At 49.8% G+C, this 23,125-nt stretch overlaps 2 protein-coding genes across 6 annotated transcripts in view; one reads left to right on the top strand and one right to left on the bottom strand.

The window, feature by feature from the left end:
• The window catches only part of LOC116946642 (regulator of G-protein signaling 20-like), a 48,818-nt gene extending 46,107 nt beyond the window's left edge, over window positions 1–2,711 (bottom strand). For 2 of the 4 annotated variants that reach the window (XM_032961757.2, XM_032961758.2), the window contains exon 1: window positions 1,925–2,708. In XM_032961757.2, the coding sequence (XP_032817648.2) occupies window positions 1,925–2,368 (444 nt within the window). In that variant the 5' untranslated portion in view covers window positions 2,369–2,708. Of the gene's footprint in view, window positions 1–1,924 lie in introns of all 4 variants that reach the window. The other 2 variants (XM_032961760.2, XM_032961761.2) reach the window with 2 other exon arrangements.
• Window positions 2,712–18,425: 15,714 nt separating this feature from the next.
• LOC116946645 (V-type proton ATPase subunit H-like) overlaps window positions 18,426–23,125 on the top strand; it is a 115,061-nt gene continuing 110,361 nt past the window's right edge. The window contains exons 1-2 of one of the 2 annotated variants that reach the window (XM_032961764.2): window positions 18,426–19,023; window positions 22,900–23,013. In XM_032961764.2, coding sequence (XP_032817655.1) covers window positions 22,916–23,013 — 98 coding nt within the window. In that variant the 5' untranslated portion in view covers window positions 18,426–19,023; window positions 22,900–22,915. The remainder of the gene's footprint in view (window positions 19,024–22,899; window positions 23,014–23,125) is intronic. The other variant, XM_032961763.2, reaches the window with a different exon arrangement.

Genomic DNA, 23,125 nt, shown 5'->3' with positions numbered 1-23,125 from the left:
ACAGTTACTGAGTAGCGAGTTATGTGTGCGATGTGCCCCCCTCACCCCCAACCCACCACCCCTCCCCCCTCTCTCTCCCCACGAGCTGTGATGAAGGCCCCCCTGTTGCTTCGGTCGTCAACATCACGGATGCAATTTTCGTAAGCGTGGGGAGGGCCTTCGTCCAACAGTGGATTGACCACGGCTGTTGGTGAGGCAATGTTATTGCTGCTGGGCACCGACGTGGTGAAGGGGCGCCACGCTGGCTAGGAGACGTTAACTACCTCGCCTGGTATACAGGAGGTCGTGGGTTCGATCCCGACCCTGACGCCTGCTGTATATTTAGAGTTTGCGTCTCTCTCTCTCCCCGTGTCGCGTTGATTTTTTCTCTGGGTCCTCCGATTTTTCCCTCCACATTCAGAAACGTGCGTTCAGAGTATTTGGCTGCTATAAATTTCCACGCGATAAGCCACTTCGTTGAGCTGCCATTTGTGGCCAGGTCGCTTCTGAAAAAAAGATCTACATAGCTCACTGGGCCTCCTTTCCTGGTCAAATTAAAATAGTTTAGTTTTGAGTATGGTCAAACAACGCAATGGCTGACAGGGTTGGGGAGGAAGTGGTTTGACACGAGGCTGTAAAGTATATTATGGTCTTGCTGTGTGTGCGGTGGCAACACTTCCGAGTCTTTTGAGAACGCTCAGAATTCGCTGCTCGTTGCAAAGATGAAGATGAGCTTGGGAAAGGTCGCGTTTGACCAGTGGCGTTAGTATTTATTGTCTGTGTTTGCCCTCTCAGTAAAGTTGGGCCAAATACAATGTACGGTAGTGCTATAAATAAGCACACTATAAGTAACACAAAAAAATCAGTGCAACAGATGTACGTTCAAAAATATTAGAAAGTCTTCTCATTGTGCCACTACATACTGGCCACTCACAAATTGAGCGGTTCTGAAAACACAGATTCCTGTGTAGCCTACACAGACTGGATTGGAAAGTGCTGTGAGCGACCTATCCTGGCCATGCCACCTCCTCGTGTGCAATGTCAGCCTTTGTGAAGTGCTCTGAAGCACACTATACCGACACCAGCTGCCATTCGCCACAAAGTTACGGCCACGTCGCCAATCCATTTGTGCCAGTCTAGGTGTAACTTAAGGCCACGTGCGCTGTGGAAGGCTCGCCAACAGGAGGTCATGTATTATGAGCAGACTAACTAAGCTGACTGGAAGGTGCACCAACTGTGCTCTGCACTTGCTGCGTTTTAGTCGCCCGGCGTTCTGCTCATTGTTGTGCGAGTCTCTCTTCTGCCCTCACGTCGTTGTTGGAAGGCGGCTGCCCCCACCTGCCCAGTATCGTCCTTCAAGAGCCTCCTCAACAGAAGCCGACCTTGACACCGCTGTTGCTAAGTCATCTACAAGTCCGATCAGCTCCACATCTTCCCGTACCACATCAGTCCAGCTGCTCTCGACACCTTACCGCGCCCCCTTATTAAGCTTCCTCTATCCAGCGAAACAGAAGCTGGTGGCGTGCATCTGGAACACGCAACAAAGATTCCCCGTGTAGCCTTAACACACTGTTGGGGCAAGTGTTGCTAGCGAGCACCGATGAAGGCTGGTACGGCACACAAGGGGGTTGGTGGCCAGCACCACGCCCGACCGCCTTTGTCTCCCCAGTGACGATGTTTACACACCGCACCAGCTACTCATTTGAGGCCGAGTCGACCAAGGGGAGGCCCAGGACCGGTTCAGATAATCGTCACCGGTTGGCGCTAACCGCTACACCACCGCTCGCCTGAACAAACACACAGTTCCCCCGTGTAGCCTGATCAGACTGTTGGGGCAAGCGCTGTTAGCGAGCGCAGATGAAGGCCGGCACGGCGCACGCAGACAAACAACCACTCTCACATGCTCTGGCCGACCACACAGGCCGTCACTCAGCGAGCGTCATACCAGGGCATGAAGGGGACGGCTCTCTGGCAGAATGGACACTTCGATCTCCTCCCGCCGGGGCACCGGCCTGAGCCACCACCTGGGCCACCAGCGTTGCGTGGGGGCTCCCTCCTGGCGCTGGTTGTTGTCGTCTTGGTGGTGGTGTTGTTGGTCTTGTTGTTGTTGTTGTTGTTGGTCCCAGCGTGGCAGGAAGGACGCCCGGGTGCAATGGCCCTGTGGCGTGCCGGGCCGCTGGTTCTGCTGCGTCCCGCACACGGACTCCATGTCGCCCCCCTGCCAGCCGATGTACACCGAGCTCGCGTCTTCCACTCGCATTTTCCTCGATGACCCTAGCCTGGCACCGCCGCCATCCGGGCTGCAGTCGGCCCCTCCCTGCCGAGCGAAGCGTCCGCGCCCGCACGGTCTGGATGGAAGTGTCGGGAGACTGCAGCAAAGTTTGGCCATAGGTCAAGAATTCGGTGACAGCTTAAAGCCAAGTTCTATCTCTGCTACAAAGCCTCAACCCTTCTTCACCCTTTTACCGACCGCGATCAAGTCTGCGGGTTCACGCAACGACGAAAGTTTTGTCAACAAATACTGTAGCGTAGTTGGCTTCGGTCGGAGGCGAGGGGAGGGGGATTAACGCTGGGTTAATATTTCTCCCGTTCTCGTGAAGACCGCCCCAGATTGTGTTTTCCCTCGCCCACCTTCTCCTTCGATGCGTTTTCTTCCCCCACAAAATTCCAAGGCCGCCGCGCGTCTGCGAAGACTGCGGCGGTCACCCCCAGACAAATGCCGCACCGGTCCACCCCGCACCGGTCCACCCCGGTCCGGTCCACCCCGCACCGGTCCACCCCGGTCCGGTCCACCCCGCACCGGTCCACCCCGCTCCGGTCCACCCCGGTCCGGTCCACCCCGCTCCGGTCCACCCCGCTCCGGTCCACCCCGCACCAGTCCACCCCGGTCCGGTCCACCCCGCTCCGGTCCACCCCGCACCGGTCCACCCCGGTCTGGTCCACCCCGCACCGGTCCACCCTGGTCCGGTCCACCCCGGTCCGGTCCACCCCGCTCCGGTCCACCCCGCACCGGTCCACCCCGCACCGGTCCACCCCGCTCCGGTCCACCCAGGTCCGGTCCACCCTGGTCCGGTCCACCCCGCTCCGGTCCACCCCACTCCGGTCCACCCCGCACCGGTCCACCCCGGTCCGGTCCACCCCGCACCGGTCCACCCCACTCCGGTCCACCCCGCTCCGGTCCACCCCGCACCGGTCCACCCCGCTTTGAATCGGCCAAACTCAGAGGGGGGGGGGGGGGTCCTTATGTCGAGTCAAAAAGTTTAATCCGCAAGCCGTACAGTTCGCGCTCTCTCTTCCCTCTCTACGGGTGACATGCGCGTCGAGGAAGGGGGCGTCAGACCAGTCGGGCGGGGTGGGTGGCGACGGCGTGGGATTATGTTTATTTGCCATCCTTGCCACGACGTGGCACTCCGACGGGGCTCGTGAGATTGCTCTTCATACGCAGGGCTGTGTGCTGCGAATCCGAGGGGAAGGGGAAACAGATGTCTGATCACAACCGAGTGCTTGTCGTGGCTAATGGCCCTTTGCGCAACAAATTTGAACGTGGCGGGCGGGCGGGGGACATAACAGATGAAGGCTTTTCTTTTTTTTATTTCAAGCGGACTTTGCATGCTATGTGTGGCTGCTGAGCAACGGCATGCCGTACACGGTTAATAAGTACATCATAAGCAAAATGCGATTGCTTGCTTTCGCGAAAGCGAAGAGTTCGTCTCGCTTGCGTTTGATTAGAATGTTCGGCATCGAAGCATGGATACATTCCTGCTGCGATTGTGTTGTTGTTTCTGCACCGAACCGGCGTGCAACACGTGGCGTGTTGCAACGTGCTCACACGCAGCCTCTCGAGACATCCGGACCGCGCGGCGCTTGCGTCCGCCTAATTTGGGCGCTGCCAAGTGCCAAAGGCAGTGCGAACATGAATATTTGAGTCGTTCCTTGCTCCACTAGCTTCCATCTCGCTTCGTAGTTCCGGCGCTCGCAGTTTTCGTAGCCTGGCGTTCTCTCCCCACTCCACAATTCCTTCTCCTCCTTCCACCCTTGTTTTTTTGTTGTGTTGCGTGGTCCGAAGGCAGCTAGTTACATCCACATAACCGGCGTCAAACAAACAAAATTGCTCAATTATGATCGTTGAGTTGGACCAATTCCGAACAAAATGAGGGTTGTTTTGTCGTGCGGGTAGCCAGGCGCGATCATTAATTTACAAGCGAGCGAGCGAGCCAGCAGGCTGCGGAATTCACAGGCCCTGAGTCCGTTGCCAGGATACCCTGCTGGCTGATGCCTCGTGTCCACGAACACTGGGACATTGCAGTCCAATGATAACGTTACCTCCAAGCTAATGCAATGAATGAGATGGAATGGACAAGAAAAGAGCAAACAGGATGCGCATTGCAAACGAGATGGCACAAGTGATGCAAACGGCATCGAAAGCAACATCACTTTTTAACGATGACCTCCCCCCCCCCCAGATTGTGGAAATTCATCGATTTGTTTGAGGGGTGCGTTGTTGCAAATGTAGGTATTAGCGCGTACTTCGTTATCTACAACTAAATCTAGGGAAAAACATATATATTTTGCTCTGGATTCCTAATTCTCCTTGTCACTCCTATCCGTAATCATAACTTTGTTTTCCAGGAAAGCCACACCGTGTCTCAAGACCCTTTCAAAAGCGTCTTGTTACGTGGTCCTGTTTCCCATACAGCCAGGGCATTGTACGTTGTTTAGCTATGGGAGGGACCGGAGATCCCTGAAGGAAACCACATGCAGAACAGGGCGAGAGAGAACGCTCAAACCCCACGCAGAAGGGTGCCCGTGTCAGGAATCGAACCGGGGTCCTTCTTTATGTGAGGCCATCCTGTAAAAAAAAAAAACGTTGGCAAAATTACTCGAGTCGCAGAGTAAACAAGGCTGTGGTTAAAACAGTTTGGTTTGAAAAACGACCAATGCTTGTCCAAGTTTGTGACAAAGTCGTGTGTCAGATATATATCTGACATCTGCTGGGCTGTGGCACTGCCATAATTTTCATATGATGCAAGCGTGACCTTTGTTCATGTGAAAATTAAGCTGGCTTGGCTGCTTTTATAAACAAACGTATTACTTATGAAGCAGTAAAAAAATGTAATAATTTATGTTGCGAACAGTAATTCAGTAGTTCGGTCCGGTTGTCTCTGTTTAGTGTGTGTGTATGAAGCAGCCCAAGAGGGAAGTGTTGGGAAAAGAAAACGCTGCACGCGTGTGTTTTTTTTTTACCCGTAGTTTTGTGTAACGATGATTTCCATTATGTTGGTCACGCTAGGAAATGCCGGGCGACGCAGAGGTCAGACAGATGCGCTCGCACATCCCACTTTGCCGCTGCACCACGAGCACTTTGCATGAGGATGGACCGCGGCCCCGGAGCTTTTCATCAAACCCCAAGATGCGGACGGACAAAGCAGTGGGAAGGAGATAATGTGTCGCCCTGGGGGGGAAAAATAAAAGCCACTCCAACGCTGCACTGCTATTAAACCACAAATGTCCCAAGCGACGATAGCGACGACGGAGTTACTGTGCTTATTTATGCCAGCGGTGTCGCTAGCTGGAGCGGTGACTCGGCCGATGGGTTAGCGCGTCGGCCGCTCGTTGCGGCAAGGGTCCGCGGTTCGAGCCCAGCGGCTGCCCTGATGAATGCTGCGCTTGCAAGCAGCCATGCGTGGGCGAACGTTCAAGATCCCCTGGCGTCACGAGGAAGAGAACGGGGCCATGTGCCCCGGCGTTATGCTCCACCGTTGCGAAATTTAACAGAAATTCCATGAGAATTACCCAACTGGGTAAAACCACACGGCGACTTCGCCCCCTACGGGCGGACTATCCTTTGTCCGCGAAACATAGCTGCAACAATAGCCTTGCGCTGTAATTATTGAGCGAATACCCCCATTGTTATTATATTATTATTGAGTGCGCAGGCGTTGCAAATGCACCGGGCCCCATGGACCAGAGTGGCTGCATGCTCCGTTGCTGGGCCAGGTTTGAGGTTTGAGTTCACGACAACTGTGCAGCTCAGTGTGTGTGATGGCGCTGTTGGTGTGTGCACTGCGCCACGATCCCCGGCTATCTGAGTTTAATCCCCGATCATGACCATCAACACCAGTCCTGCGCCTCCCCTAGGTCCAAAGGATCCTCATATGATGCGATGTGTAAACATCACTAGGGAGACAAAGGTGGCCGGACGTGGTGCTGACCACCTACCCCGTCATACGTGTGCCATGCTGGCCTTCGTAGGTGCGCACTAAAAATATTGTTCCAACTGTTTAGTTTGTTGTCCTTCCCCCGCACCTCCGATGACCATGGTTGGCTACGTACGGAGCTAAAGAAGTTCAGCATACACACACACACGTACAACCGGTCAGGCACAGTGCCTGAAAATTTTAAAACACGCGACCACTGCACGTAAATTCCTAGTTCACATATGGCTCCACAGTGGCGCCCCGCAAGCAAGACAAACACCCGTGGACACGCTTTAGAACCAGCAGCCGAGTGTGTTGCTGGGTTTTTTCCTTCGTTTAAAAGTAGGTCGACATCGACCGCTTTTTTTGTGCCCGTGCGTTTTCTCTAAATGAGCGCCGTTTGCTAATGCTGGTGCGAGCTCGTTGAGCCAATAGCCATTACATCGGGGGCATTGGCGGGGCCCTAACGCGCCTCCCCGCGATATTTCTACATGCGCCTAAGTCCTCGATAAGCCTTGCCAATCAACCGTAACGCTAGCATCATCACTTCGACGTCCGTGGTAATAATTAGGTGCCTTAGCGGAAAAGAAACTACCTACGGTTGCAGTGTTGAGATAATACCGCGTAATTCAAGTGTTTGAGCGATTGGGCTAAGTGGGTCCTGTGCTGTGTTAGGGTTGTATCGGACGTAGCCTGCACTCTACATGGTTTGTTTGGGGAATAGCAAATATCCAAGGCATTGTGTTTATATTTTCATATGTACCGATGATGATAGTGGCAGTGTAATACGGCGGAATGTGTGTATTTGTTGATTTGTTGAGGATTTTATTTGTTTACATAACTAAGTAATGTTTTCTTCCACAAGAGCAATTTAATGCTGGATGAGGGCCCGCTTATGCTGCGTAGGCTGTGGGAATTGTTTCACCATACTTCACCACACCGTTACTTCCGTTCATATTACTCCGCAATACGACTCATTATGACGAGCCAAGATAACATCACGCACAAAGTGCTCATTCGCGTCGTCGTGTGGAGAATAACAAGCAGCAAATGCTTCACATATCCGTCTCTCCACGTTAAAAAGTAAAGTACTATTTACATATACAAGCAAACGACTGTGGATCGGGTTTGACACTCAGTGTCTGTGTCTCATCAGCATCAACGCTGCTGAACTGCCAGATGCTTTTGGCATATTGGTTGCTCGTTCAGGTGTGGACCCCCCCACCCCTTTAAACATTTTAAAGTGGGGGGCTCAGACTCTGAGACTCTAGTAGGATGTAGGGGGGTGGATGTGGAGGGGGTTGAATGTGGGGGGGGGGTGAATGTGGGGGGGGGGGGTGGGGTGAATGTGGGGGGGTGAATGTGGGGGGGGTGAATGTGGGGGGGGGGGTGGGGTGAATGTGGGGGGGGGTGGGGTGAATATGGGGGGGGGTGAATGTGGGGGGGTGAATGTGGGGGGGGGGTGGAGTGAATGTGGGGGGGGTGAATGTGGGGGGGGGGGGTTCGGATGTGGGGGGTGAATGTGGGGGGTGAATGTGGGAGGGGGGGTGAATGTGGGGGGGTGAATTTGGTGGGTGGTGAATGTGGGGGGGGTGAATTTGGTGGGTGGTGAATGTGGGGGGTGGTGAAAGTTGGGGGGGGTGAATGTGGGAGTGAATGTTGGGGGGGGGGGGTTGTACTTGGAACGTGGTTACGACCTATCAGGCCCAGCCGGTGTTAGTCTTACAGCTACATCGGCAGCTGCGGGAAATAATTTTGTCCTTCACCCAGTAACACTGCTGCCCCGGAATAACCTCCCGTGAAAATTGTGTGTTCATTTCGAAATGCAATATTAATGCATTGGGTGTGTGCAGAGCACTATATATATCGATGTATTTTTTCCCCCTTGCTTGCGCTTGAATTAATGTCGGAGGGGCTTCTGCTGCACGTGTGAAACATACCATCGAGAATACCGTAAAGGTTCAAATCGAGATGTGTACAAAAAAAATCATTGTCTTACAAAGTCGACGAGGACACGACAAAAATCCCGATGAGTAATTGCACAACGTACAAAATAATCGCGGTCAGAACGAAGCTGCGGTAACCTTAGATGAGATGTCCGTGATGTTAATTTCACACGGGGGCTCCAGATAATTAACGCAAATGTAAGTTTGAACTCTATATAAATGCTGTGTTTCCACATATAAATAAATCATTTTATTTGTCCATCAGCCTACTGGTTTTGGGGAACAATATTGTTTTAAGCCAAGCAATGGAACGTGTCCGAGGGGACGTCCATCCACTGGGGAGATGGAGCGATTGAAAGTGGTTTGTGTATAGGGGTTGGGCGGATTACCACATCGCAGGATGGTGAGAGTTGACTTGGGGAGGCCTTTATCAAGCAGTTGATTGACCGTGGCTGACGATTAATTGTTTAAGCAATCAAATTCTGCGAACCGGGTTTTGATCGTCTCGATCTCATCATCAAAGCGAGGCCTGTTTAACAGATGGTATTGGACAAGATCACCCCGTGTAAAATATGGGACCCAGTTCAAGATCCACAGCAACAGGTCATAGGCAAGTACCGAATTGAAGATGGAACGTGGGTTGTTTTAATTTCGGGAAATCTTCCAACTTGACTGCATCCCATGCGGATAAAAAATTGTAAAGCGCGCTCATGCACAACGTTTAAATGCTCGTTTGTCTTGCTCCATCGCTAACGGTCACAATATTTAATTAACGGACAAATGCTGGCTAACGGCGGAGCGCCAAAGAACACGAAAACATTGAAAAGCGGCCCAGATTTGCAGCGTCCTTTCCAGAGAGGGCACTCAGCGAGCAAGGAGGGGGGGGGGGGGCAGCTCCCTCCACCCCCTCTGAATTTTTTATACGCCTGTAGTTGTCTGTCAAAGAGCAATTTTGAGATTTTTCATGAACGCGAAGTGGTAAATAATTAATAATTCTCGACTCACGTGTCATTTTGGAAACTAGTTGCTTAAACCTCCCGCCTCTGTCCACCCATCAGTATAAATAGGTACACCACCGTGGTCCGGCAATGTGTGGGCACTACCACCTCTTCCAAAACGTCTGGCCAGCATGGACGAGTAGGCCAAATACCCGCTAGCTCCCTCGAGTGGCCTCTAGTGGCCACCCTTCTGCCAGCAGTGGCATGAGCGCGATATTGCAGGCCTGCGCCTTTGCAAATGTAATATTAAATAATGAATATACGCCATCAATCGTGTTGCCCCAAATTAAGTGACCTTGTATTACAGCGGAAAATGTTCGGCCCCCGTCCTGCCAGTCATTCCCACATCCGACGTTTCACTCCGCGTGCCGGGAGCTTCTTCAGGAACAACTCGTAGCCCGTGGAGAGAAAAGTCGCACATTGTGCAGCACAACAACACGGTACAACCCGAGTACGCATCGGAGATCTGAACAGCACAACCGCGAAAGGGTGACCTACTTTGTAGAGAATAAATACCATAATTAAGCAACTTGTGCCAGTATACGTGCACAGAACATGCCGTCCATACGCTTACCCATATTATGAATCACCCGCCGGAAGTCCGTTAAGAATGTAATAGAGAGTGTGCTGGTAACAGGCCGTTCCAATAATGCGTTCAAGTGCAATCGTCTATTTTTGACCTGGAGGACACAGCCCATTGATTGTGCAGATGCTCCGATAGCGAGTGTTGTGAGTGCTGCTGCTGCTGCTCGACGCGTCTCCTCTGCGTTGCTGTTTGCAGTAAACACGCGGAGCGCTCGGTCGCACGCCCAGGGCGCTGTTTGGTCCGTTCCGGTTTGAGAACCAAACCTGGGACGGTTCGGCCCCACAGGTGCAAGCGCGCTGTGCCTCGTGGCCGCGGTTGCCGCCTCTGAAGCCACGGGGACCAGGGCACGTCGCGGGAGGAAGAAGATCCCTCAATGCGGGGAGAGGGGAGAACTGCATTGGGACTGACGAACACGCGGGACTCTGATTGGTGAACGTCCCGGCACGACTCGCAAGTGGGACATCTCAGAATGAGAATCTTTATTTCGACTGCAGGAGGAATCCGGTGAGCTATGAAGCTCTTTCTTCACAGATGTCCAGGATGCGCGGATCAGCAAGTTACAACGGGCAACTATACAAAAAAAACATGATGTCAGTTTAAAATAGAGGAAATGGTAAATGAGTCACGAAAGAAACATAAATGCATTAACTATGCAAGTCCGATTTATCAAGGTTGTGCAGCAAAAACAACAGCAAAGCAGTCCCAGACCACGCCGAGATAACGACACGCGGCAGTAGTCCCTGAATAAAATGGCACAGTCAGATTGAACAACCTCTACGAGGTTGTCTGCTGTTCCTGCGGTCTGTAAGATGGTGCTTTCAGCTGAGACACTCAGCTCCTGCGTGTGAGTCCATAAGTCAATTGCACGCACGGGCGTGATTGTTTTTTGTGCGTCATTATACAAATGGTATTACGCAGCAATCGATCATTCATTATTGCTGCGTTACGTAAGAGCTTGCAGAGTGGGTTGCGGAAGAGAGTGCAGCTAAACATGATACCGGTTTATAATAGAGGAGTTTTTTGTTTGTTAGGTCGGGTAAATATAAATGCGTTGTTCAACCCGCCACCACTCGACACAGCCAATTAGTGAAGTGTCTCACGTAAACAGACCATGCCAATTCGTTACGAGTACAGCAACATCGGTGTGTTGGAGAGCAAATCCACAACATTAACAATCTGAGTACGACGTTTCGCCAAGTAATTTAAACTAGCTGCATCAGGCGACAGCCAGGTTTGTGGAGAAGTCCACCTGTTTCGTTCCTTACATAGAGGGCGGTAGCTGTGATGACGCCACTTGTGAGCCCTTCTTGAGCGAAGGGGGTGGGTGGATTAATAGATGCATATAAATTACAATGGGTATCCATTGCCGGTGGGGTATTCTATGGTAATTAATGTACATTATGCATGTACATTATGCACCTTCTGTCGTTTACCGGTCTACTGATCTCACTTCTATGCTCCACGCCACTGGCCAGTGCAGTTAAGTATGGTTAGATAACCGCCATAGCCATATGAAACTATTTCAAACATTTTTTTATTTTGCCGGGTAAGGTCCCACTGACCTCTACGTGATGTGAGAGCTACAGCCCTGCGCTCCACGTGACGTGGGCCTGGGCTCTGGGCTGTGGCGGTTTTGCTTTCTTGGATGAGATCTTTGAGTAGCGGCGGTGCATGGGACAATCAAATCGAGCCAAAGCGTAGCGCCTCAACTAGCTCAAGGGGCCTCCAATTCATGAAAACACCGTGCGTCAAATATCACCTCAAATTCAAATCGTCCAAAGCAGCAGATTAACATAAAGAAAGCCGTCCCTTGGTGTGGATCAATCAGTTCCAAGGACAATGCATATATTATCATAGTATGTTTTTTGTTTGCATTTTGACTGCAGGTATTGTGGTTTATGCAGACATGAATCCTTGTAAAAAGGTTTCAGCTTTGTTGCCAGAAAAAAGGGGAAAAACGATGTTATTATCATTATTATATAAAAGCAACGATCAATCTGGCTCATGACTATCTTGTTTGCATCTCTCTTCTCACATCTCGCTACATCTCTGTCTCTCGTCTAAATCTCTTTTTGTTATCTCGCTTGGGTTCCATAGATTGAAGCGAGGTTGTTCCCAAAAAACAACGTCCGCTTAGGGGCCCTGTATGTGCCGGCACCACCGCACGTGAACACAAGACAAAGAGGTCCGTCAGACACGGAGCTGTGCCCTTCGACGGTAAATGCTAAAGGACATGGACTCTAAGGCCAGTGAAGGGTGATGCCTATCACAAGCCTCCATCAAAAGTCAACGTGCTAGCCTGCCATTAAAATTTACAAGCCGGCACTGCAAAGTAAATCTGATCCCTTAAGGACCACCCCTCAGGCAAAGATATATACTGTATATATTTTATGATAAAGACTTTCCCAAAAGAATAAATCCACAGCGTCGTAGCGCATTCTTTTTTACAATTTTTCGTAATAAATTCTGCTTCGTGATTTTTGTATTCTTCTTTCCACCCGTTAAAGTATTTACGTGTGCGTGAATAATATCCGTAGACATTTTGCAGGGTCGGTGGCTAACAGTGGGATTGGGATCTGCCTCCAAGGGTTGGTGTTCGTGTCGTTGGGAATTGAGTATCCGCCTCTGTCCCCTGTTGCGACTCTAAATTCCGCTCACTGCCATCGGAACGGGGAATGCTGCTGCGGTGTCTAACGGCAAGTCGACTCGACTTGCAATCCAAGGGTCGCCGTCTCGATTTGACCTCCCAGCGCGGCAACTAATCTTAACGTAACTCCTCACGCCACTGTCCACCCAGTAGTACAAGTGGGTGTGATCGGCTGGCCCTGCGCAGTGGGGTAAAGTGTGGGTTCTCCCGGCTCAGGCTGGCCTGCAGCAGCTATAGCCACGTGTCAAACCCAGGTGCGGGGTGGGACGAATGGTCGCTGCGGCGGCGGCTGCAACAGCGATAATTATCGCCTCTCTGCGATAATAAGGTTGACGTTACAGATGCCAAGTCCTCCGCGTTGCGATTACTTCGCACTAACCAGCGGGCTCCCGGCGTCCTGATTCGGTTGGGATTATTGCTAAGGCTTTGCTAAGGCTTGAGTGACAGGGCCATGGTTACCGCTGTGATTAGGACAGTGTACAAATACATTTACAACCATAACTCCTTTGCATGATACGGAGTGCCGTGTCATGGGGACGCAGTTTCATTTGGGCTTGGCTGGGTTTGCTCTGTCAATTTGGTTTCGTGGCTGGCTGCACCAGACCGGATTCTCCTGGCGTGGGAGTAGATTTTCTCGACCGCGATGTCTCCCTCGCCCTGCGATCTGTCCTCTGAGGCCAGCTTTTTTCCAGTTCGCTCGCGTCATCCCAAGTGTGTCCAAAGCAAGATAATTTAATTACTTTATCCCTTTCAAATCCTGTCTGCATCGAGCCCACGGGCCGCAGTCGACGTTAGCACTCGCGGCATCCATGAGTGGCCGTTGTTGTTGTTGTTGCTCTTCGTTGTCGAAAATTGGGTTACAATTGCATTAATTTGTCACGTGCACTGACTTCCCCGTTACATTATATCGAAGCGGGGTTTCAGTTTCGCAGCCCCCTGCGCTCCGCATCATGGTATTGCTTGCCCGCTCGATCTCTTCGTAATTCGCACATTTGTGTTTCGGTTTTATTTTTTTTCCAAAAGCCGTCACTCTGCTGAATGTATTTCCTGCCAGCGTTTCCGCCGAGTGATTTTGTTTTGTATTTTGAGGCGAACTTCTCGGCTGCGCTGCTGCTGCTGATGCTTCAAAATGTTTTATGCAACCCTTATAGGACAGGGGGGAGCGCGGGCGGATCCGGAAATGTGAAGCAGCTGGAATAGCGCCCTATATGAATAAAACATTATATTACCTGGTAAATATCAGTAAAATATTCATTATTTGGGGTTTCATCGGTGGGGGTGGGGGGAATCCTCCACTGGCCCAAGGTTTTGTTTCCACCGCTGCACATGGCCATATCTTGCTTTCGTTATTCCTATTTCGCTGTCCCTTGGGAGTGCAAACAGACGGAAAGCTGCCACGGTCCAATGGTTGGCAGTGCACTGCACTTGCAATCCAGAGTTGACCGGATCGGTTCGATCTCCCAGCGTGGCAGTTAAGACGATTGGCAAGTTTCTTAAATGCCCCCCCCCCTCCCAGCCTCTGTCAACCCAGATGGCACTACTGGACATCTGTGAAAAAGAGCTTTATAGCTCATCGGATGACTCCACTATAAATATTCTGATTACCAGTGATGGGGTAAAGTATAGGTACTCACACTTCTACCAAGGCATCTGGTCAGTTTGGAAGGGTAGGCCAATAATGCCCTCCAGAGGGGCTCTCTAGAGCGGCACCTAGTGGAGACCTTTCCACCAGCAGTAACGTTAACAAGACGTTTCAGGCTGCACTTTTACTTTTTACCTTTCGCAAATGTATTGGACTAACCATTATTATCATCATGATCATCATTGCCATTTGTGTGGCCGATGAAGATAATCATAGCATGATGATTATAGCTGCCGAAAAATTACAATGATGATGGGGGTGGAGTGGTGGAATAGTGGTTAGCCCATTGTGCTCTAAACTTGGCGACCCGAGTTCGATTCCCGGCCACGGCCATAAGTGATGTCTGAACCAATTCTAAGCAGTGTTGCGCCTGGATAGTGTTTGGATGGGTGAGCACAATGCATAACACTTTTTTAAAAAAATTCTTGCTGTGGTTTTCACACCTGATGATGATTGCTAGTGTTGCAGTCGAAACGTCGTGATAATTTTATTGTTTTATATTTTTATTATTTTATTGTTTCCCTTCTACGTGGTGACTTTACCGAAAGAACCAAGAATATGCATAACAGGTTGTTATAGATTGGGCGGCTACGTGGTGGGCAGTGAAGCAACATGCATGGTTGTACTGTACATCTATGCTCCACGTTTTCACCAACCCGCACTGACCAGCGTGGTATAACCCCTACGAGCCACACGGCATAAGGAAGTCTCTCAGCCAGCAGTGGGATTGACAAAAGGGGCTGTATAATGTGTAGTGGGTTCACGGGACACGGAAATGGTGGAGTAGAGGCAGCACTGTTTATTCAACTTAACAAGGGTTACACTGGAAGGGGTAACGGCCCCTTCACCCGTATACACGCTGGGACACCTCCTAGGCTATCTAGCCTAATTCCTGTGCTCCCAGTTCCTCCAGCTACAGGCGCTAGAGGAGGCTATCTGACCTGGCCCTGGTCAAGCACAGATCACGGCACCCCATCAACCAGACCGACCCTTAAAAGGGCTCCGGCTCTGAGGCTCTGGGGCCGCATCACCGGCTTACCCTGCCGGCCCTCAAAAGGACTGCGGTCAGGGAAGTCCCAGGGTCTATCTGGCCGGTCTTCCTTCTTCACTGGTTCTTCATTCTTGGCCCCAACACACTGCCTCGAGCTCTCTGGCTCCCCGCCCTTTACACTCATACACCGCTGAGGGCGGGGCTATAGCGGACGTGGTTGTAGCCACCAAGGTGTGGCTGTGTGTCACCTTCCCACACTGTGTGTTACCTTCCCACAACACCCCAACACATGTGCCTGAAGAAATGTTGGGAAATCACCGTGGTTGTCTGTTAGATAGACCATCCTTTATTACAGGAACGTAGCATATCCACCACCGGCTCAGGAATGTGGGACAGGAGATGAGCACCACCTCAGGCGTTTGAGCAGGAGACCACGAATGGTTTTTCACATCTCATGCGTCCTGGGTACTCTGGAAATGCAGTGAGGGAAAATAGTATTTGATCCCCTGCTGATTTTGTACGTTTGCCCACTGGCAAAGAAATGCTCAGTCTATAATTTTAATGGTAGGTTTATTTGAACAGTGAGAGACAGAATAACAACAAAAAAATCTAGAAAAACGCATGTCAAAAACGTTATAAATTGATTTGCATTTTAATGAGGGAAATAAGTATTTGACCCCCTCTCAATCAGAAAGATTTCTGGCTCCCAGGTGTATTTTATACAGGTAACGAGCTGAGATTAGGAGCACACTCTTAAAGGGAGTGCTCCTAATCTCAGCTTGTTACCTGTATAAAATACACCTGTCCACAGAATCAATCAATCAATCAGATTCCAAACTCTCCACCATGACCAAGACCAAAGAGCTCTCCAAGGATGTCAGGGACAAGATTGTAGACCTACACAAGGCTGGAAAGGGCTACAAGATCATTGCCAAGCAGCTTGGTGAGAAGGTGAAAACAGTTGGTGCGATTATTCGCAAATGAAAGAAACACAAAAGAACTGTCAATCTCCCTCGGCCTGGGGCTCCATGCAAGATCTCACTTCGTGGAGTTGCAATGATCATGAGAACGGTGAGGAATCAGCCCAGAACTACACGGGAGGATCTTGTCAATGATCTCAAGGCAGCTGGGACCATAGTCACCAAGAAAACAATTGGTAACACACTATGCCGTGAAGGACTGAATAACAACAAACAAATCCAGAAAAACGCATGTCAAAAATGTTATAAATTTATTTGCATTTTAATGAGGGAAATAAGTATTTGACCTCTCTGCAAAACATGTATTAGTACTTGGTGGCAAAACCCTTGTTGGCAATCACAGAGGTCAGACGTTTCTTGTAGTTGGCCACTAGGTTTGCACACATCTCAGGAGGGATTTTGTCCCACTCTTTGCAGATATTCTCCAAGTCATTAAGGTTTCGAAGCTGACGTTTGGCAACTCGAATCTTCAGCTCCCTCCACAGATTTTCTATGGGATTAAGGTCTGGAGACTGGCTAGGCCACTCCAGGACCTTAATGTGCTTCTTCTTGAGCCATTCCGTTGTTGCCTTGGCCTTGTGTTTTGGGTCATTGTCATGCTGGAATACCCATCCACGACCCATTTTCAATGCCCTGGCTGAGGGAAGGAGGTTCTCACCCAAGATTTGACGGTACATGGCCCCGTCCAACGTCCCTTTGATGCGGTAAAGTTGTCCTGTCCCCTTAGCAGAAAATCACCCCCAAAGCATAATGTTTCCACCTCCATGTTTGACGGTGGGGATGGTGTTCTTGGGGTCATAGGCAGCATTCCTCCTCCTCCAAACACGGCGAGTTGAGTTGATGCAAAGGGGCTCCATTTTGGTCTCATCTGACCACAACACTTTCACCCAGTTGTCCTCTGAATCATTCAGATGTTCATTGGCAAACTTCAGACGGGCATGTATATGTGCTTTGTTGAGCAGGGGGACCTTACGGGCGCTGCAGGATTTCAGTCCTTCACGGCGTAGTGTGTTACCAATTGTTTTCTTGGTGACTATTGTCCCAGCTGCCTTGAGATCATTGACAAGATCCTTCCGTGTAGTTCTGGGCTGATTCCTCACCGTTCTCATGATCATTGTAACTCCACGAGGTGAGATCTTGCATGGAGCCCCAGGCCGGGGGAGATTGAGAGTTCTTTTGTGTTTATTTCATTTGCGAATAATCGCACCAACTGTTGTCACCTTCTCACCAAGCTACTTGGCAATGGTCTTGTAGCCCATTCCAGCCTTGTTTAAGCCTACAATCTTGTCCCTGACATCCTTGGAGAGCTCTTTGGTCTTGGTCATGGTGGAGAGTTTGGAATCTGATTGATTGATTGCTTCTGTGGACAGGTGTCTTTTATACAGGTAACAAGCTGAGATTAGGAGCACTCCCTTTACGAGTGTGCTCCTAATTTCAGCTCGTTACCTGTATAAATGACACCTGGGAGCCAGAAATCTTTCTGATTGAGAGGGGGTCAAATACTTATTTCCCTCATTAAAATGCAAATCAATTTATAACATTTTTGACATGCGTTTTTCTGGATTTTTTTGTTGTTTTTCTGAATCTCACTGTTCAAATAAACCTACCATTAAAATTAAAGACTGATCATTTCTTTGTCAGTGGGCAAACTTACAAAATCAGCAGGGGATCAAATGCTTTTTTCCCTCACTGTATGGTTATTGAACCATTTGTAGATACCCCCCTCGAAAAAGTGGAGAGACAAAGGGAAAACACCGTCAATTCACATTCTCTGCAGGTCTGCATGCCTCCCAGCAGTCCACACCGTTTTTATTTTACGTGCTTGATTGAACCTGCGTCACAGAATTTGCAACACAGTTTTTATAAATCGCTTTTCTGTGCGGTAACGCACGCACACATTTCTCAGAGATCGAATTATGTTGTATTCTTGTTATCGCGCTTGTTTACTCAGTAAGGCCTCACTGAGTCTCACAACTCTTTTGCAGGAGGGTCCTAACAAGTTTTCGCAGTAGCAAATTATTGCCACGCGTAAGCCCAGTTGCAGTAATTAGCGGTGTAATTTTCTAAATTTGTCGAAGCTGGACCACGACGCCGGCACGCGATGGCATTCTCTTGCGAATGATGCCAGGGGATCTTTAATGCACACCGTGAAGCAGATGGCACGTGGTGATTTTACGGGTTAATTCACCCCCGCAGTATTCATCAGGGCGACCGCTGGATTCGAACCACTGACTTCTGCAACAAGATGCGGGAGCCGCTGCTTTCACAATGTTCAACTACCTGTTGAGAACAAAGTAACCAGGATGGTTAGCAATCAGTGGAGTATAGTATTAATACATCACCCCTGCATTTGAATTGCATGCTCACTGACTGATCTCAAAGGTAATTGTGCAGCCCTGCAATCGCGTATATACGCCACCTGCCGGCAGAAGGGCTGCTGCTGCTGCTAGAGGGAGTCCTGGAGATCCCCTCTGGGGGGTATTGGGCCTACTCTTCCACGCCGGCCAGACGTCCGAGAAAACGTGGGAGCACCCACACTGACCGGGACGGTACCGTGTACTTATTCGCCGCGTAAAACACCGGGCCACGCGAGTGGGCCCTGTGCTCCTGTCGGCATTCATTTGTGCCGTGTTGACGGTGACGAATCCGCCCCGACCGGACGGAGCCGCTCTGGCAAGGTGCACCGAGTCGTGACGGTCGCCACCAGGGCAGCTTCCGCCGGTTCTCACCTGTGCTGACTGGGCTGCACAACGCACGCACGCCTCGCTCGCACCCGGCATCCAACAACACCTGACAGCCATCCACAAACAAGCCCGACCTTCTGCCGCCGCTGTCAAGGGCCGCTCGCATGAAAACGAGAAATTGTCGGTTCTCAAGGGCACGCGACCGGGCCAGGTGGCGTCCCGTGCCCATCACGCCGCGGTCACTTCGCTCGTGACCTCCTTGAGTCGAAGTCATCGTTCGTCTTCCACGATTCAGCACAGCGGCGACAGCTGCTTCCCTTCGGCTGATTATTTCCCCCCGCCATTCGTCGGTGCGTGACGCCGGGTTTATACGGTGAGGAACATCTATCGTCGCGGCGACTGATCACTCTGCGACTCCAGGCCATGCGTGGGTCTTTAACGCTCTCTGGGCATTGATGTCAATGTCTATTTGTTATTGTTGAATTTTTTTGAAATTAATATATGGCGCCAACACTAAAATGAAGTTGTTCGACATAGCAACGCTTATTCTGTTACATGTTTGCAACCCAAGCAGTGGGCTCCGAATCAACCTCCTATTTACATGACTTTTGTAATTAAGGTGCAGCCCGAATTTGATTTGTTACACCGCCACTGTTGGCTGGATGGGTCTCCACCAGAGGGACCTCTAAAGAGCTCCCTTGAGAGGGTATTTTGGGCCACCTATTCTACGCTGATCAGACGGCCTGGAATATACTTTTGTATTACACGTGCATCGTGTGTAATAAATGTCACTTCTTGTGACTCTTGGCAATGGCTGGGCTTGACGGCTTGGCGCGACCGGCGAGATTGCACGTGGCTTGACATCAGCCCTAATGGCTTTTGCTATTTCTCAGCACTGACAATTAGGGTACCGACTGGAGAATTGCAACCTTAAGGGTTCATGGAAAAGGTTGAAACGGACCATAATGGAAAAGAAATTCGCTGGCACGAGGAACAAAGACAAATGGGTTTGCGGTTTTGTGGAGATTATTGGCAGTTTGTCTTCAGTTGTGCTTAAATATTGCGTGGGGAAAATGTGTTCTGCGGCCAATAAGTTACTCCTCAGCCAATGCATTTCCACTTGCTCTTCTTTGTCTCCATTTTAATTCCATTCTGGTTCTTCAATGGCTGCGTTTGGGGTTCATTTTCATCCGTAGATGGCTTGCGGACACTAAACACTTGAAGTCGGTAACGGCTGTCTGAGTGGTTCATTGCAAACAGTAATTGATCAACAAAGCAGCAAAAGCAGCATTGCAATAGAGATATACTGCAATGTGTTTTTTTATATTTGTAAAATGGTAGTAGACAGACCCAAACATGTTTAGGAATAAATGTTGTGGTGTTAAAATCGGGGGTGTTTTCATCTAGCAGTGGATAGAGATTTGCTAATCATTGACCATATTTAAAATTCAGGGTAGTGCGGAAGAGTGCACAGTGGTTAACGCAATGTGCTAGAGGGCCAGTTATCTGAGTTTGATTCCCGGCCATGGTTATCAAAAGGTGTACGTGATATCTAAATAATTTCTGGCCCTTCTCCATGAACCCGCAATGGACCAAGTGTGGTGAACTATGGTGAAACAACCTCCAAGACTAACACGGTGTGCGAAGGCCTTCATCCAGCAGTGGCTTAGCACAGGGCTGTCATTAATTTTAAAATACATATTTTGGTATAAAGTTGGCAGTATTAAGATGGGGCAGTATTTATCGAGCAGCCTAAATGAGCATGCTAATAAATAATCCTCTTCCAAGTACAATGCTGAATGTTATAGTTAACATAAGACTCGTCAAAACAACCATTTGGGGTACCCCATGGTGTTTTTATTTTTCTCCATATGTGACCACCCAAAATTCTACTTTTATTATTAAACCCAACTTCAAAGTGGAACAAAATTGTACTTTTCCAACTCCTTGCTCATGAAGACATTCATTCAAATCAAACGAATCACATATTTGGTATCTCGCCATTCTTACGTACAAAACTTTCGCGAAGGCGCTGTTGTGTTTCATAGACAGTCTGCAGTAGTATCACAGTAGCGGGCCATATTGCTGTGTGGTCTCGCCGAGGGTACCCCCAGTGGCAGCTGTCCCTATGCAGTAGTTTCACAGTCGGGGGCCACGTTGCTGTGTGGTCTCACCCAGGACACCCCCAGTGGCAGCTGTCCCTATGCAGTAGTTTCACAGTAGGGGGCCATGTTGCTGTGTGGTCTCGCTACTTTGAGTCAAGAGCCGGGGCATAAATCTACATCCACTTTGTTTCAGAATTGCATTTTCACGAGGACTGATATCTTTCCACATTGCTCCTGCCTTGTGCAGCTGATAAAATGACATTCTCAGTTATTGACCCAGAAGCTCATGTCGACAGCAGCCATAGGCAACGCGGGCTACCTTGCATTAAACATGTTGGACAAATGACCGTTATTCATCTTAAGACACTACCCACCTGCTCGCAAATAATAGCTTGTGTGCAGCGAACACAATTAGACAGAGATACAGTACTTGGCAAAGCGCACGGTTGGCACAGGCCCCTCGCGAGGAATACAACGTGAGACTCCTCTCGCTTGCCCAGTGCCTGGACTAGGGGTTTGCCAACTCTGTGGTACACAACCAATATATCGAGACACATCATGGGAGGGAGAACATCGCACGATACCAGACGAGGGAATAACGTGCATGCCAAATGCGTTGTTCTGTAGTTGCGTAACTGACAAGAGATGGGACTCCTGGGGAAATGTTGCAGATTTACCCAGGACAGCCGCTTCAACGATAGCACAATCCTTGGTAAAAACATCACCAGATGGCAGATCTGACTGTAAAGTAATGTCACATTAATAATTATGTACCGTAACAAGTGAAGGCTATAAGTGCATTTAACTTATAATTACCAGCGAAACGTCGTACTCAAATTGTAAATGTTGTGGATTTCTCGCGAACACACCGGTGGGCTGAAGTAGTGTACTATTGGGCGTTTTGTTTACGTGATAAATCCCTTACTAATTGGCTGTGTCAGGTGGTGGAGTGTTACGACACACTTATACTTACACGATCTAACCCAAAAACCTTTATTATGAATAATATTGTTCGTGTAAGCCTACGTGTTAAGGTAACTTATGAACCGACATCTAGGACAACGCAGGTATTATGAGAGCGTGTTTTTTTGCATGTTTTTGCCATAAGCACGTGTGGTTAATGCAGACTTTATGCCTTGCAACAGATATCCATCTGGTGTTTGAACATCTTAACGCCTGCCGTTTTATCTCCAGAAAGGGTAAAACCTCTGGCCTTATTTTTCCCCCATCACATCTAGGAGTGTAGTCAGTGAGACTGTCTCAGCATGGAGCATCATCTTACAAACAGCAGGTACAGCAGGCAACCCGCGTCTAGGGCAGCCACATGTCCATGTTTTCCACGATCGTCCTTTCATCGAGGCAGCTGTCTACGTGCGAGTCCCGGGTGGTGTTCGCCAATGCAGTTCTCCCCTCTCCCCGCATTGAGGGATCTTCTTCCTCCCGCGACGTGCCCTGGTCCCCGTGGCTTCAGAGGCGGCAACCGCGGCCACGAGGCACAGCGCGCTTGCACCTGTGGGGCCGAACCGTCCCAGGTTTGGTTCTCAAACCGGAACGGACCAAACAGCGCCCTGGGCGTGCGACCGCGCGCTCCGCGTGTTTACTGCAAACAGCAACGCAGAGGAGACGCGTCGAGCAGCAGCAGCAGCAGCAGCACTCACAACACTCGCTATCGGAGCATCTGCACCAAGGCCGTAGCCATGGAGGCAACATTGGGGGGGATCAAATCTTCCAAGGGGTCTGGGGGTCCCCCCCCCAGAAAAAAATAAATCTAAATTTGAAAACTAATTTCCTGCCTAAAATATAAAAAAAATTCACTAACACATAGGATGGACTTTTTATTTATGTTTTACAATAATGTCTAATAGTGTATTGTATTACATTGCTCTGTTCTTCTTTATTTTTAATCTTTCATTGTTTCATTGTATGTAATGGCAGAGATTATGGATTAATACAGTACAACCATAACCACAATCATATAAACAGAAATATATTTTATATATATTATAATTACGGCCTTGATCTGCACAATCTAAAGGGGCTAACCGTAGCCAGGATCCATCCCCGGCCTGTGGGTTGGCCTCGGTGCAGCTGCACCCTGCTAGCCGCACCGCCTATTACTGATGCTCTCTCCGCTGTGTATGCAGCTTTGTGCTCGGCGAGATGGAGCTCCCCGAAACGTCGGACTTTGCCTCTGCCAACCTCTTCTCCAAGATGGCAGAGATCCGCGCAAGCAAGATCAACTGGCAGCCCTACCTGCAGTGAGTGCGGAAACCTCACACAGGCTCCGATGACACGCTTGTCTCCCGGGGCCATGGCCACGCACATTTGCGCATTGTATCACAACCATTGTTGTATCGTTATTGTGTCACT

Source organism: Petromyzon marinus, chromosome 27 (assembly GCF_048934315.1).
Source record: "Petromyzon marinus isolate PM22_M1 ecotype Great Lakes invasive population chromosome 27, UKy_Petmar_22M1.pri1.0, whole genome shotgun sequence".
Lineage (NCBI taxonomy): Eukaryota > Metazoa > Chordata > Hyperoartia > Petromyzontiformes > Petromyzontidae > Petromyzon > Petromyzon marinus.
This window is presented reverse-complemented; position numbering and strand designations above follow the sequence as displayed.